Here is a 16,753-nt window from a genome sequence, read left to right as displayed (position 1 = left end):
TTATTTTTTCTTAAAGTAAAATCTTAAAACCATCCTATACAGGAAGTCTAATCTATTTTTCTCATAATCGACACAAGGTTTGGAAGTATTTAAATTATATCCACTCAAGTACTGATCCCTAAATGATTTCAAAGCAAAAAACAATCATATAATGTTGTACATTTTTTTTTCGTGTGAGATTCACGACTCCTCTACTTAGATATAATGCGGCAGAAGTAGCAAATGTAGGAGCACTGCATTTTGTATACACCCAGATGAATAGCCCCTTGCAGCCCTGGTGTGCATCCCATTGAAAGTCCCCCTGATTCATATTCAGAGTTTTTTGTCAGCCAGTAAAATCACTGCAGTGCTCTTAAGCCATTAAGCCTGTGATGATAGGCCCATCGCTAAATAGACACCAATCCCATCAGCAACACTGAGCAAAACGAAATGAGATCTGACAGATATAAAAAGTCTGAAACATGTGCACACACAAAATCACTCATACAAACACTGTGTGTTGTGTTACAGTATGTATTGTAGTAAGAGTCAAAAAGATTGTCCTCAGTTGTTCAATAAAATGATGAGATTTTATGGGTTTTACAACTCATCCGTGCTCCTGGCATCCATATGTGTCTTTAATTACGCTGACCATTTATTAAGCAGTTGTCCCTCGGAAACAACAAAATCCCTGCTCTATTGGAAAAGCTCATCCTCTCTTAGCTTCCTTGTTTCTACACGCAGTAGCCTTTCTGTCATTTCTCTTTGTAAGTGTCTCCTTTTAGTTTTCTGGTAAAAACTTAAGTAACGTGCAAGAATTTGTCAAAAAGTCTAATTTTCTATCATCACCTTACTCATCTGTCTCCTTTATCTCCTTGTCTAACCTCCCTGCCCTGCATTTGTCTCCTCTCTCTTTCCCTGCCCTGCCCCTTCCTGGCAATGCAATGTGGTGGGCAGATTGATAGAGGAAGTCTGTAGGTTTGTTAGACAGTCCAATCAATCAGCATCTCACAAAACCACTGGCTAATTAACTTACTCCACAGCTGCCGAGGGAGTGAGAGAGAAAGAAGGATCGCGGTAGGGGAGGAGGGGTGCACAGATGCAGAAAGATGAGGGAAGATAGAAAGATAGATGAGAACTGATTCAAAGTAATACAGAGTTCTCTGTCTGAGACAGTGACTGAGGACAGACAGAGATGAATGGAGAGGACGAAGGGACAGAGAGAAGGAGAGATTATATAAAGGAGAGAGGGTGACTGATAACATGGATGGCTTTTTAACGGGGACCATTGGCCCAGGGCAGAAATAATTGGCAGAGGAAGGTGAGCTGGACCGTCATCGATCAACAGGCTCTTCTCTCTGCCAAAGACAGATCAAATCTGAAACCAAGTGAGCTCTGCTTGCACACGCCGTCAGGTAGAGGAAGTTTTGTCTGCTCTGTCAGATACAATCCTCTGCCAGTAGGATTTTTGGTGATCCTCAATTGGCCCAAGGGAGGAGAACTTTATGTTTTGCTGGCCACCCCCCAGAGAGAGGTCAAAGCGCCGGGTTAGTAAGAGATGGAAAGGATTCAAAGCAGATTGGTGCCATTACAGAAGCTTCTATCCTCGTTTGAACGTTTACTTCCTGCTGAGGCTGAAGGAGGAGACCCTAATGCCCCCCCGTCGCAGCTTAATGTCAACATTCACACTCTGGCTGCATATTAATTAATCTCCCTCCTCTTCTCTTCCTACAGAAACATGATGGCCAGTTCACAGTGATCCAGCTGGTCGGCATGCTGCGTGGCATCGCCTCAGGTATGAAGTACCTGTCGGACATGAGCTACGTTCACAGAGACCTGGCAGCTCGTAACATCCTGGTTAACAGCAACCTGGTGTGTAAGGTGTCAGACTTCGGCCTGAGTCGAGTTCTGGAGGATGACCCAGAGGCTGCCTACACCACAAGGGTAAGACACGCTCTCACATGCTGCCACTGTCATGAACTAATGTTTTCTCCAATTACAGTTTACCCACCCATTGACCTCTACGTCATTAGACTTAGTCAATAAAACAATGCAACATGCACACAATAAAGAATTTAATCTGATCAAGGATCAATTTCTCTTGAAACAAGATCAAGCAGATAGCAAACTTGAATACCACAAGGTGAACAAGTTAGGAGACACACAGAGATGTTCAGGACAAAGTTGACTAATTTTAATGTTACCAATATATTCCTCTTATGTCAGAATAACATAGTTAAAATAACTAACATTTTGGCCTATTTGGCTTGTTTGACATGGCCGAAATAAATTGGTAAATTGAGATGGGTTAACTGTGTCCTGAAGATCTATGCATTTGCTACATTTTTACCTCAGGGTTCTTAAGTTGTAACTTTATGAAGTTAGGTTTAGCTCCAGCGAAAATACTGGGAAGGCTTATTCTCTCAAAACCCTTGCCTCTACTTAGGTAACACCCCCAATCATACGTATGAACTCAAACAATAGAGGCACAAGGACTCAGAAAGTGTGAATTATATATTATATAACTTAAACAAGCTCCTTGAAAAAGATGCATGAAAATGTATTGCACAGGAAACTAACTGCTTTGCTTGATAATTATAATAGAATTGTGACAGATAACTTTCTGAACGGAAAATGTAAATTGTAGTATAACTAGAAGCAGACAAGCAAGCGTTATGTTTTTCCCTTTATATGTTCAATTCAATGAAGTCTTTGGTAACACTACCATCCTCTCACAGAGCACAGAGGAAATGAAGAAACTCAAACGTCAGTGAGTTAAACCACTGCGGAGTAACTCATCTAAAATGCCCACAAGGAGATGGCATTATTCATATTCATAGGAAGTGTTGGGGATGTTATTTTTAATATGGCATTAGCATTGCCCTGGGAGGAGTGTATCAGCCGCTGACTGCTCTATAGCAATCACACACACATACACCCACTGATGTCAGGAGACCTAGATGGAGAGCTGCAGGCATGAAGCGGGGGAGAAAGGGAGAGGCCAAAGCGGAGATGGGGAACAGACAGAGAGAGAGGAGTGGATATCAAATAAGACTGAAGGAAGGAGAGAGAGAGAGAGAGAGAGAGAGAGAGAGAGAGAGAGAGAGAGAATAAGAGAGAGAGAGAGAGAGAGAGAGAGAGAGAGTAAGACAAGCCAGGGGAATGATCCATAGAGAGCAGTTAAGAAGAAAAAAAAAGAAAATGGGGTGGGGGTGGAAACAAAAGTACAGTGCCGAGTGACTTGGCAGCTTTGTCTTTTATTTGACTTTGACCAAGCTAAGAGGGGGAATGCTAGGTGGTGCAGAGGCAGCTGCCGCATGTTAAAAAGCTCAACTGAGCCCTATAGAGGTATAGTGTACGTGTCTGTATGTGTGAGTGTTAGGCGAAGCGAGAAAGAGAGGGCGGGGTATCTTACTGCCTATTATATCCATACCGTGGGTTTTATGGGATCCTTTTGATCTGTGCATCAAAAACAAAGGCAGGAGCAGCATGGAGGAGGAAGAAAGATTGAAAAGAAAGTCAAGTGTAAGAATAAACACCGGAGCAGGGGTAACCCTGTGTTGTCAGTAGATTAGAGACAAGTGTGTATCCTTACGTGCTCTTTGGTTGAAGGCAGCGCTGCACCAAGATTCTCTGCAGCCACTGTGTTATAATTTGATCTGACAGCCCTGCTTTGGGTTTATTATAGCTGCTAATAAACGTACTAATAAAGCAACCTCAACATATATACACTGTTACGGTATAAGAGTGTGCTGACTGTGTTGTGAACCACTTGCAGGGAGGGAAGATCCCCATCAGGTGGACGGCTCCAGAGGCCATAGCTTACAGGAAGTTCACCTCAGCCAGCGATGTGTGGAGTTACGGTATCGTCATGTGGGAGGTCATTTCATATGGAGAGAGACCGTACTGGGAGATGTCCAACCAGGATGTGAGTCACAAACGCAAACACGATTTCTCTGATAGAGTAACAAAGGCTTCGTTTTTCTCCATCTTCAGCAAAATTCTTAACTATAAGAGTCCATTTTACTAAATTTCCCTCTCTCGCACTGATCACAGAACTTGATTTTACCCTGTCTCCCTGTAGGTGATCAAAGCAATAGATGAGGGCTACCGTCTTCCAGCTCCAATGGACTGTCCTGTGGTCTTGCATCAACTCATGTTGGACTGCTGGGAGAAGGGTCGCAGCGACAGGCCGAAGTTTGGACAGATTGTCACAATCCTGGACAAGCTCATCAGAAACCCGGCCAGCCTCAGAGAGCTGGCCAACAGCTCAGAATGGTCAGTGGGTAAAAAGCTGTAAATGTATCCCTTTCACTGACACATGCACATGCTCTGGGTTTGATTAAGCATCCAAGGATGTCTTTTGTTGTCACATCCAAAGTAAATTGTAATGAATCAATCAGTTATTTTGTCTTTGATAACATTACAGGAGGATGAGTACATGCATATAAGACATAATTACTGCCCTTATTCAGTTTTTAGTAGCTCATTTGTATCTCTTGTCTCACCAAAGTTACATTTGTGAATGAAGACGTAAGTATACAGGGTTGTGGGTTGACATATCCATACTCCCACATGCAGTTGGATTGCACAGATTCCTCAAATGTCATTATTTTTACACTTCAGGCTATTATGGTTAGAACCAGAAGAGCATACAGAGTGTTTGATTCCCTTTCAAAGATGATAGAAGACAAAATAACAAATCCCACCACAACCGAAAAGACAACTGGGAGTCAAGAGTACTGTGAACAAATGCCTAGACACTGAAGAAACCAAAAACAAAGTGACCAGCAAGAATAGTTTCATAGACTATGGCATGCCTTTAACTGAAACTTATACAGCATAGTATGTAAGGGCATATTGTATCTTAGAGCAGAGGCAATTTGTTCTACAAGGTAGTCAGTTTGAGCATGCAAATGACAAAACACTGAGATAATTTATATCAATTTATGGCAATGGTAAGCAAATAAACAAGTCAAAGGGTCCAACAAGTAAAGTCACGTTTGCACGTACTGGGGGGCAGTGAGGGGATAAATCATTAATCATACTTACCCATTAATGGGTACATAAAATGTATGGTTAATGTTTTCATTTCACAGTGGATTTGAGTCCTTCTTACTGCAGTTGTTGCAGAATTAAAGCAATTCTGCCAAAATGCAGATAGTTCATGATGATTGAGCATTAACTGGCTCATCAGTGTGCTGCTGACACTTTGTTATGAAGCTCAAGAGATAAATAATTGACCTGAGCACCAACCAGAAACTTTTATTTGGCCACTCAACATTTCATTAAGTTGTGAGTGTGCTTTGTATCCCAGCAGGGAGGACTCGACCACCCCAGAGTTCAGTGTGAACACAGTGGATGAGTGGTTGGAGGCCATCAAGATGGGCCAGTATAAGGAGAACTTTTCCACTGCTGGATATGTCAGCATGGACTCAATCCTCTACATCAGTGTCAGGTACAGATGGCTGGTGGTTTATCCCAGTTAAATGAAACACTCAAAAGGTCAACACTGTCAGTTAAAGACATGCCTTATTCCACTCGAGTGTCATTTAAAATTAAGAGGAAGGGGACTAAGACAAGTATCTTAGACAACCTCAGCAGCTGCGTGACATTTGAGAAACAATGTTCCTTTAATGTGTTATTAATGAAAACAATTTTTTGTACGTCTTTCTTGTAGTGAATTGGCTAAAATGGGGGTAAATCTTGCCGGCCACCAGAAGAAGATTTTGTCCAGCGTGCAGAGCCTGCAGACCCAGGGGACGCATGTTCAAGTATAACAGTTTCTACAGAAACACACAGTGAGACAGAGCCAAAATGGATGCTCCTGTGAAGAGTTTCCCCACCTTAATGGAGTTGTAATGGATACTCTGTGCGCAGTCCTACATTGATTTTGAGTTGGAGACAACATGGACGCTTGACTCCTTCTCCTCCTTGCAGATTCACCATTCTTCCCACCCTCGATGGGCACTACTGGCTTTAGCATTCAGAAAACTCAGCCACCATTATGGAGCTACAGAGAGACACACGTCCAACAACAACGCCACATCTAGAGCATCCCAGACCATTTCACTTCATATCAGCAAATAAAAGTCTTAACAAAAGAAATGACAAAACAAAAAAAACAGAATATAATTATCATCACTGTCTGTGAGGTGTACAGTTGTTTTTTTTACTGTCAATTTGTTTCTGTTTTGAGTTTTCACCTTGAAGAGTATAAAAAGGGTCAGAAGATATGTATATGTGTAGATATATGTTTATATGGGCTGTGTGTCCCACAACAGTAGAGATGGACCTAACGTTTGTAATGATGGTGAAGTTTAATGGGAGTTATAACTTAATACTTGTATGGCCCCTTCCATTGCTCTCTTTATACAGAGGGCCAATAAGTGAGCCGAGATTATGAATATCATGAATGTGTGGGGTGAGGCGAACAGGAAAATGGACCTTCAGAGTTAGACAGGGATGTAGATTTTGCCAGCTCATGAAGGACGGAAGTCTGAATCATTTTAATAGAGTTTTGACCAGGACAAGGACTTCCCTAGTGACTGCTCTCAGACACACTTCCACAGCAACTAGACCAAGAGCACCTTTGCTAGTCTGCTTGCACTTTTGATGTTTATCGATTGCAAATAAACAGCAGAAACTGCTTAAGCTGCAGTTCCAGCACAGATACATTTTTACTCTTCCATCACTGACTGTCTATTCCAAACAACATTGTATATCCGGCTGTTGCAGTATGATGTTGCTGGGAATACTTCAGTTTAAAAGTTTGCCTTCCCATATTTCAGGTGTGATACGAAAGTTATAGTGTTTAGTGTTAAGAAAAGGTGGTGCCAAGGTCATTATAGAGTGACACTGTTGAGAAAGTGTTCATCCAGTGTTGTGCCGTGTACAGTTAACATTGAAATTCTCATCTGGGCAACATACCGCCATTACTCAGTCCTATCATCAGTTCATACAGCTGGATGCTAACATAAAGCCAGTCTCAGTAATTACAATGTTTTGTTTAAGTCTTCTTGATGAAAAATAGCATTGGAATGGACCCTTTTTTTCAGCAAGATGAAATATATGTATACGCTGTGTAGATTGTCAGCTGTGCACCCACAGGAGGGTAAAAAGCACTTAAAAAAGATGATTTGTGCGTCTTCTGCCGTCTCACTTTGTTGTTATCAGTCATGCCAACCTATTTCAAGCATCACTAGTTTCAATCCAATACTGATAAGGTAAATTTACAAAACAATGTTTACAGCAAAAACACAAATAAATGGGTTTGTTGGTTTTTCCTTATCAGAAGGAAACTGCTGCTTTTCACATTAAATACAAGGTTAGATATGATGGGACCCTCTTTGTGTGCACTGCATTAATGGCACTGAACCTGCTTAAGCGTATTCCCAGACCCCAGTTTTAATATATGTGGTACTCTATAGGACCAACAGTGTCATATAGTACAGTATATATGATTGTATTATAGTGTAAAATATGTACAGAGTTGATTTCCAATGTTAGAATGTTTGTAATGATAACGATAATGACGACTATGATGTACTTTTAATGTGAAAAAGAGATTTCTGAAGTACTCGTTCAGGGCCATGTCGTACAGGAGAAAAATTGCAGGGAGGTGATTTGTTGGTCTGAACAAAGGAATGTAGCATGGTGCGATGCTTCAGCTTTGATTGACAAGTGAAAATGAGTGCAGTTTCTACCATAGTGTTAGAATGAGTAGATTGGACTTTCCTTATTGATTCACTGGCTTAATTTGGATACGTCCCTTAAACAGTAATTACAAGCACTTTTCAAGCCTGCGTCCACCTACAAATCAACTTGTAAAGGTACTTGTTTGGTGATATAACGATGGGAGAAGGGAGGTTGAGATAAGAGACGTCCTCAGATAAATGTTTTGTCGACAAATTTGCTAAACCCCTCCACAAAGCAGATATTATCCAATCAAATCTTGGCAACTTTAACTAGGCACGGTGGACCGGTCTAGCTTTGCATTTCTCAGCATGCTGAAGTGACTCGCATGTTGTAACAGCTTGTAACTTGGCATTTAAAGAGTTAGCAGGGTGTTTACTTTTTTCAACCCTTCCTTAAAATGCAAAAGCAAAAGAAATGGATTTAACAGTTTGTCTGTTCTATTATAAACTGCATGTTGGAATAACAAGTTCACCATCTGCAATAGTATCATCGAAGGCCAAGATGTTGTACATCTGAAAATAAAACCCTGTTCACAGCAAGTTCACCACTGATTTGAAGCTGGTTGTGGATGCTATTAAGAGTTTAGAGCACCATTGTTCTGAGGATTTGGGGAAATGTACACCAAAGCAACGGCCATCCGAGATTTCCCAATGTAACGTTACATTTTCCCTCACCGTTGGTTAGTCCTCATACTAAGGCAATTTCTCCTTTAATGTTAAGGTAAAGGGAGTTATGGACCCTTTATGACCATCCTTACAGGGCTTTCATTGATTAGTTAGCTACAGCTACTATAGTAAATCATGCCAGTGACAGTTTTCCTATAACTCAGAAAAATTTGTTTTAAAACGACTATGCCATTTCAAATTACAAAAGCTTGACAGGCATTGCAACAGTAACTGTGGGGGCCGTGATTAATGAACAGTCATTTCTACCACTATATAGCTTGTTTCTTGTGCATTTTCTGCCCCACTGTTTCAGAATACAATATATAAATACAATTTGGAGAGTCTGAAACTGTTAGTACATTCTACTCTTGCTAACTCTATGATTTCACTCAAGCGAACTACCCTTGACCGCTGGCCTTTTAGATGCCTTATTTACTGAGCTTTTCTGTTGCCCTATAGAGGCGACATTAAGAGTATAGTGTACAGGTAGTATTTATCTGTGTTCTTAAGATGACCTCACATCAACACCCTGGTTTTGTAAAATCCCAAGACCGGCTCCAACAGCACCTTCACTATGATTCCTCTAAGCAGTACAAAGTCCTTTTTGTCCTTAAAACAGTATAATGAATCTTTAAGCTGCAATAGCTGATTGGGAAACTGTCCTTATTTATATGAGTGAGAAGATATTTGTTTAGATTATGAATGTGGTTAGCCTACAATTTGATAGGCTGCTCTAAGTTGCAAACTACTTTCAGGTGCAGAAATCCTAATGCAATGTCAGAATTAGAATAGTCCTATGTCACTATGTCAGGCAAAAATGACTTCCTTTTTTGCAATCTTTTACAACACTTCCACTTTAGAGAGGTCAAAGTCCACACCTTGATTTCAACTCCAATAAAATGCCAGTTTTGTGTCACTATTCACCATCAAGGTTAACAATGTGGGTGTGTTTGCTTGATCTCAAATATAGTGTTAGTACTCTAAATCCCACCAGGTCTGTATTGTAAGTGTTCATAAGTGATTCTCATTCAAAAAAATTCAGCTCTCTGTCTCTCTCTCTCTCCTTGTCCCTCTCTCTTATGCCACCTTACAATGCTTATTTGTCCCCATGCCAGTCTCCTCTGCGTTGCTTGTTGTAAAGGGTGTAGGCATTCTAATGTCTTTCATGTTGCTGTAATAAATATGCTAATATTTCTAATTTCTCACCTGAAGCCTGCAGTGTCTTTTTCTTTCACACAGCTCTGCCTATTTTCTTTCCATCTCCCTCTTCCACACACACACACACACACACACACACACACACACACACACACACACACACACACACACACACACACACACACACACACACACACACACACACACACACACACACACACACACACACACACACACACACACACACACACACACACACACACACACACACACACCAGAGGTATGTGTATCCTTTCACACAATTCCACAGTACAATTACACAAGGACTACCAGAATATGATGGTATAAAATTCAAAATGCCCCTACATGAAAGTGTTACAAAGCCCTCGCTTAATTATTTTTTGTAACAAAGCCTGAAGGTATTACAATTTGTTTTGGTGAATGTCTGACCATTCTTGCAGAAAATCAGCGAAGGACTGGGATATTCAAGGATAGTCTCATTTGTCCCAAGCTCGGTTTTAATGGCGATAGCGTGGAGAAATTCCCATCATAACATTCTTGAAAGGCAAAATATGGTCATTCTGCTACCACATCTTTATTATCAGTGTATGTGTGGTTGTGTGTGTGTGTTCCTTAGTGAGATATAATTCTGTCTCAGGGGAGGGGGAAGGTCAGCGACTCCTGGCCTTGGTTAACCCCTTAATGCAGTGACCCAGTTGCTGTCACTCTATGTTACCGCCATTACACCTCATTTACCCCATCATATTAGGCTCCATATTCCCATATCGCTCCCCCCCCCGTCTCTCTTTCTTACACACAGCTAGATATACAAGACCCATTTCCTCAGTATCTATCTCCTTTTCTGCCCTCCTCTTAATCTTTCTGCTGGCCTTGTGGATCCCCATTTTTTCTCCCCTATCCTATCCATTCTGTTCAGACACACAGAGAGGATGTAGCTAGATCTCTGACCTCAACTATCCCATTACCTCGTTGCTTTTTCATCTTCTCATATCTTTCTAATTTCTCCTACCTCCATCCATCCAAAGGTTTTCTCCACATGCAGCTTGTATTCCTCTTTCTGTCTCACTGATATCACTACAAGGTTTCCTTTTATCTTAAATGACCAATCCATAACTTTGGGCTTTTGTCTCCAGGTGTCTCAATAAGGAAAATGTCATCTAACATATTTACTCTGGATAACATGGAGGCGACTGGGAGCCAAGGCTTAGGCGATTGATTCATCATGCAGCTGCTATTGGCTTCACGTGAAAGGTCAGGTGTCCCTATGGAGAATACTTTAAAAGGCCATTGGTGACTGATGAGCCTGTCATGTTTGTAGCACATATAATGCACAAGCACTCTGTCGCTCACCGTCTACCCCTGCCTGTTCTCTCTGTTACTGTTCTCTCTTTTTGAGACACACAAACACACTCTCTTTTTTTTTCTCCCATGGGAATGGTAATTGGGCCCCTCTGTCATGCTGTCGGGTGGGTTTGAGTGTCCCCTCATGTGCAACAGCAGACATTAAAATAACACAAGAGACCAAACAGCCATAGATCCACAATGACCTCTGCAGGGTCAGCCATATGTGTACGTGTGTACGTGTGTACGTGTGTGTGTGTGTGTGTGTGTGTGTGTGTGTGTGTGTGTGTGTGTGTGTGTGTGTGTGTGTGTGTGTGTGTGAATGTTACAACTGTGTGTTCATAAAGCTTGTGAGACTTAAAAAGGTGCTCATGCGAGTCGCGAGTATCAAAAAGGGAGACGAAAAGAAAGTAGTGGATCAAATCCGAACGATTGCATCAGTCATTGGTGAAATTTACTGGAGTTCCTGCTTTGTCGCTCTTGATTGCATTGCGTGTGTCCTCTCTAATGAAATATGGCCGAGTTCAGACAGGCTCAGTGTTTCGCGGCCGGCACACACACACATGCAGACATCAGTGCTCTTGTGTCTCATGAGGTTTTAGTTTGCTATCAAAGCGATTTCCTGTCTCAAATTTTCATCAGTAATCAAAGTTCCTGATTGAATTTGAAAAGTGAGCCCAGCTCTATAAATCACATTACATGCCTCACTCCCATCATGCCTGCTCTCATCAGCCACAGGAATGAGACGCCACCCTGGGTGTATGTCTGCGTCATGGTCTCTTCATATGTGTGTGTGTTCTTGTTCATGCAGTTGAACAGAAAATGGATGTTGACAGAACTGTGATTTGATCCATGCAATTTTTGTTAGGACAGATAAAACAAAAAGGAGAGAAGAAAGTTAGAGATAAGACACCTGGGTCTGATTGTATGTGGACATAACTCTTGGCATTCATTCGAAGGTCAGCTGGATAGCAGATAAGTTCAGTTTATAGGCATCAGTACATGTCAAGTCAGTGATGAAGTAAGGGAAAGGGAATTTGCTTAAATATAAATGCTTTTGTTGTTTGCATGCAAAGACTAGTGAACAAGCCCAGTGAGGGGGCCCAGGAGGTCAGAGGGCCTCAACTAAATCCAACCCAATATTTCTTTATCTTTAATTCTTCCTTCATATTACAGCTTCATGCAGCCAAATGCTACAGTAAAGATCTATTAAAATACAATACGATTTTGTAAAGCAATTTAAATGTAGAGTTTGACTGCAGAATAGCTCTGCTTTAAAAAAGAAAGGCGGCCTGCACCTCTGGCTTTCTTTACCGTTTTCCTATGAATCCTTAGATTTTGGGGCAGATTGTCGCTCACTTCATCTCCTGTATGAACTAATTGCTGAAGTACATACTGTATTCAGTATTTAATCAAAAACACCTCAATGTTCTGGTTCAAGTGAGAGATGTCACTGAAACACAAAAAAACAACTACAAATAAATGTGAAAGTACTACAAATTGATCAAAAAAAAGAATAGAAATCTACATAACACCTACATTGAGACTCAACACAATAAAGCCATTCAAAATGACTACAAAGAAAGACCAAACAACTCCAAAAAGAGTCAAAAGGATCAAAATAAAACAAAAACCACTAAAAGATGGAACAAAAACTAAAAAGAGGTATGAAATGTAAGAGAATCAAAAGGACTAAATGGTTACCGTGCCAAGTCGGCTTGTTGCCTCATAATCCTTTCATGGTTGTTGGCACCAAATAAATAAAAAAGTGCATTCTTTCCATACACAGTTTGACAGAGGTAAAAAAAATAAAAGATAATTAGCGAAAATACCGCCTGTATTGGACAGCTGTAACCACCTAAAATCAGTAACAGATTTCACAATGGAGAAGAAGCAGATAGAGGGTGAGCGGAATAAGAGGAGAGGAAAATAAATTGTGTTTGAGTTTGAAAAAAAAGGTGAAGAAAAACTTGGAAGGGTTTGGAGGGACTGAGATAATATTGACCACATAATCCCCAACAGATGTGCAAATCACAGTTTAATGCCTGGCAGACATGACATGCTGAACTGCTATTGGCTGACTCAAGAGGGACTCTGACCAAAGACAAACTCACTCTTGCTCAAAATCTGCTCTCTATCGAAGGAGAAAAGCTGATGAAAATCTAAATTTAGAGCAAACGTAGCAGGACCACATCTATTGGTCTATAAATTACTCAAACGGACACACAGGCTGTATATCTTACAGGGGCTTAGTTACTCATATGGGGCAATAGTATCTATAGAAGACTCATTTATTAAGTGTAAACATATGACTCGTGTCTTCCTACTCAGAATCGTACAGGCCTTGCTCTGCCCTTTTGTTAAATCTCATTATGAACCCGTGTGTGACAGCAGATTGCAGTGTGTTGCATGATGTCCTGTGTCTGTGTGTGTACATGTGTGTGTATGTGTGGAGGAGAGACATGAGTGTTCTTTTGTACACACTGTGTGTTTATGTATGTTTCCTTTCCTGTATAATCAAACACAGCTCTTCAATTGCCATCAATCAAGCTTTGATGTTACTGGGAAGAAGCCTAGAAACCAAAGCAACCCTCTCTATGAGGCTGAGCTGTTTTACTGTTTGGGGATCAATAGGAAATGTTTTTTAAAAGCAAATGGAGGTGTAAAATCTAAGGGGGCTGCAACATAAGTATCTGCATTATATAACCTGTAAGAAATGTGTTTATTTCAGGGTACTTAAGGTGAAAATTCAGAACCCCTTGGTTTAACACCATTTTCTTTAACCTCAAAACAATATGGGCATTGCTCTTTACTCATGCCTCTTTCAATATGCTATCTCTTCATCATCTGCTCCTATCCTCTTTCTTTGTTTAGCATCTGAAGAGGATATGAGGCAATGATGTTGCATTCCCAACTTTGAAGAGAAGCGCAATTTTATAGATCCAGTGTTAACATTACATGGTGGTTTGATTGTTGGCTCAATAGTGACATTGTTATGTTAAATGATAGTTTTGTAGGAATTAAAATACTTGAAAGAGGTCTGATAAAAGATTAATCGAATGCATATATACACAGTATTTATAGTGCTATTGTGCCTCTTGTTTACTGACCATAAAATGCACTGACCTATTATATCAGAAGAATCTAGTGGCATCTGAAGGACTCTTTAACATGTAGGCAGGAGAAGTAATCCTTAGATTGACTGACATTTGCTTCAACTGCTGAGTCAAGGTAAAAAAAAAAGGCGTTTTTAATTTTAAAAGGATTGTCCAGATGAAAAAAACAAGAAGATGTGTATCAATCCACTCAAATTAACTTAACCTTCCCATTCCTGAAATGTAAAAATAAAAAACATGTGTGAACTACTTTTTGAAAATGAATACAATAAAAGCAAAACGTTAAAACTTCCTTCCCCAAAAAATACTTTGACAATCACTATCTGTGGTAGAAAACCCCTTATCATTTTTTTTATCATGGTAGTGATGCCTCCAAGAACACTGGGAGACGACTGAGTAAAGAGATGTAAAGATTTGGTGTGGTCGCTTAATGTTTTCCAGAGTTGTGAATGGAAGCACATTAAAATGTAGTGGTCTGTTGGAAGGACTTTAAACTCACTGGAAAATCATCATACTTATAAGAACTGTGCCAATGTAGGTTATTAAGTGTTTTGCTACACAAAAAAGCATGTTTATACTGTAAGGTCATCTTTTTACTATCATAAGGCCGACCCTTTCTGTACTATACTGCCTTTCGTCCTGCATCTACTCCCCCTCATCCTCCAGCCTGTTATCTATCATGTTTGCCATTGACAAGAGGGCATGTCTACTTGGTGTTGATTGGTGACAGCCAAAACAGAGCGTGGGTGAGTGGTGCTGCTGGTAGTGTTTGGGAATAAGTAGTGTACCAATGTAATGTAACACTGTTGTTACCTCTATAAAGTAAAGCAAAGCAAAGGGACAAAATAATGCATCAACCAGCATGGATGGTGGACTTGTCGATGAGTTAAAGATGATGAGAAGAATTTTCGATGGTCAAGGGTCAGTAACCAAGACATTTGGCTCTTCATTGGCAATAATAATATGTTAAATTAAAAACTAATTAATTGGATAGTTTTATTTCTTGTTGATTTTTATTCCAAAATGACAGACACTGAAAGTATGTACCTACTAAAAAAGGCCTAATGCATCTCATTATAGTCATTATTATTTATTTTGTTATATCTGTAGTTCGGTAACCATTTAAATTTTAGTTCAATAACAAGAAAATAAAAGGTTTTTTTAGCTTTTCCTCTAGCAACATAATCAGATCTTATTTTCTGTCGAAAATGTGTCCAAAACGTTCTTTTATGTCCAAATTATATACTTTTCTTGATGCGTATCATATTGGGAACATTTTTGTGTAAGTGATAATCAATTCAAATAACAATAGTTGGAAGTAGTTTCATTTTGGGACTAAATAAATACTGAGATCAGATTTTCAGGCAATAAACCCGAGACTTTACACTGAATGATTTGGAACTGATTTTAATTGAAACTGTCATTTAGCAATCAAATGCAGTAACATGGCAGTTAGTGTTGCTTGGGGATAAGTGAAGAAAAATAAACTTGGCGGTATTCAAAGAAAACCACAGAACAGCAAATTACTATTTAAGAGAAAAACCAGTCATTGGGTTTTTCAGTGTTAAACCACAATCACATAGTCTGAGAAATGTCATGGAAAACTAACAGCAACTTTGAAAGCACTCCAGAATATGCAAACACACCAACACATGCACACACACTACCCATAACCACATGCAGTACGCACACACGCTGTGATAGCTGACATTTGACCACACAAGATGGGTTAAAAGGGTGTGCGAGTGATGACTCAGACTCTACTTGTGGTCTATTCCCCCAGAAAAAACTAATAATTTCCCTCTGCCTTCCTTCCCGTCTTTATCTTTGTGTTATTGTTGGATTTTAGATTAATGTTTTTTGTTTATGCCATTACTACAGTGTTTGCTTGTGCATGTGCGGTTACGTGCACACTCATGAAAAGCACAAGCGCAGCTGAGGGAAAGCAGTCGGCGCTCTAAATCAGCCACGTGCTTACTAACAGAGGTTTGACCCAAATAACGCTGTAATTTATGAAGGCTTTTAGGCTCACAGGCAGCCATGGAACTAGAACAGAGAATAATGTGAGTCTGACCGTGGCTACATCACTTCAGTTTATGTCCTGGTCTTTTACTAGGACACACGTCTATGGTTCTTAATGACACAGAGACAGTAAACACAATGTTAATGGATGCTGGGTTTACAAAGAAGCTCAGCTGCAAATGCACTGCCGTGCGCACAATTATGGACAAGCAAGAATACTAAACAGGTGCAGGCCCTGATAGACATTTATAAAAATGTAGACTAAATAAACAGTGGAGGCAGTACAGTAAACTAGGGAGATATAGTTATAGCGGTGGTGAGAAACATGTGAGAGATGGATGGAAAAGGAGGGACAGACTGAAGCAGAGAAATCATTATTACCCCACTGTAAGGCTGAGGCCCCAGGCAGGGTTAGAGGCTGAAATGGACTGTTAGCAGCTGCTGGAGGAGATGACATCCCAGGCAGACCCAAAGGACGAGTTAAGACATCCCAGGCGCTCATATAGTCCTGTGTGTAGGTGTGTATGCGATGCGCCTGTATGCATATAATCCTGTGTGCTATCCACCCGTGCTGGAGCGGGTCAGTCGCCTCAGTGTTTGAAGTGGAAATGCAGCTCTAAGGATCAGGCTTCCTGCCACGGCTCCGCAGATCAGAGCACAGAGCGACAGGATGCCATAAGAGAGGAACAGAGGGCAAAGAAAGACAAATGAGATGACATAACACCTTTTCTAAAAAGCTTGCCTTTACATTTC

The 16,753-nt window shown here is 40.5% G+C and overlaps 1 protein-coding gene across 2 annotated transcripts in view; it reads left to right on the top strand.

Annotated features, from left to right (window-relative positions):
- The window catches only part of epha4b (eph receptor A4b), an 80,148-nt gene extending 70,595 nt beyond the window's left edge, over positions 1 to 9,553 (top strand). The window contains exons 15-19 of one of the 2 annotated variants that reach the window (XM_063885485.1): positions 1,714 to 1,923; positions 3,758 to 3,907; positions 4,064 to 4,257; positions 5,297 to 5,437; positions 5,660 to 9,553. In XM_063885485.1, the coding sequence (XP_063741555.1) occupies positions 1,714 to 1,923; positions 3,758 to 3,907; positions 4,064 to 4,257; positions 5,297 to 5,437; positions 5,660 to 5,759 (795 nt within the window). In that variant the 3' untranslated portion in view covers positions 5,760 to 9,553. The remainder of the gene's footprint in view (positions 1 to 1,713; positions 1,924 to 3,757; positions 3,908 to 4,063; positions 4,258 to 5,296; positions 5,438 to 5,659) is intronic. The other variant, XM_063885486.1, reaches the window with a different exon arrangement.
- Positions 9,554 to 16,753: the final 7,200 nt, after the last annotated feature.

This window comes from Eleginops maclovinus, chromosome 6 (genome assembly GCF_036324505.1).
Source record: "Eleginops maclovinus isolate JMC-PN-2008 ecotype Puerto Natales chromosome 6, JC_Emac_rtc_rv5, whole genome shotgun sequence".
Taxonomy (NCBI): domain Eukaryota; kingdom Metazoa; phylum Chordata; class Actinopteri; order Perciformes; family Eleginopidae; genus Eleginops; species Eleginops maclovinus.
This window is presented reverse-complemented; position numbering and strand designations above follow the sequence as displayed.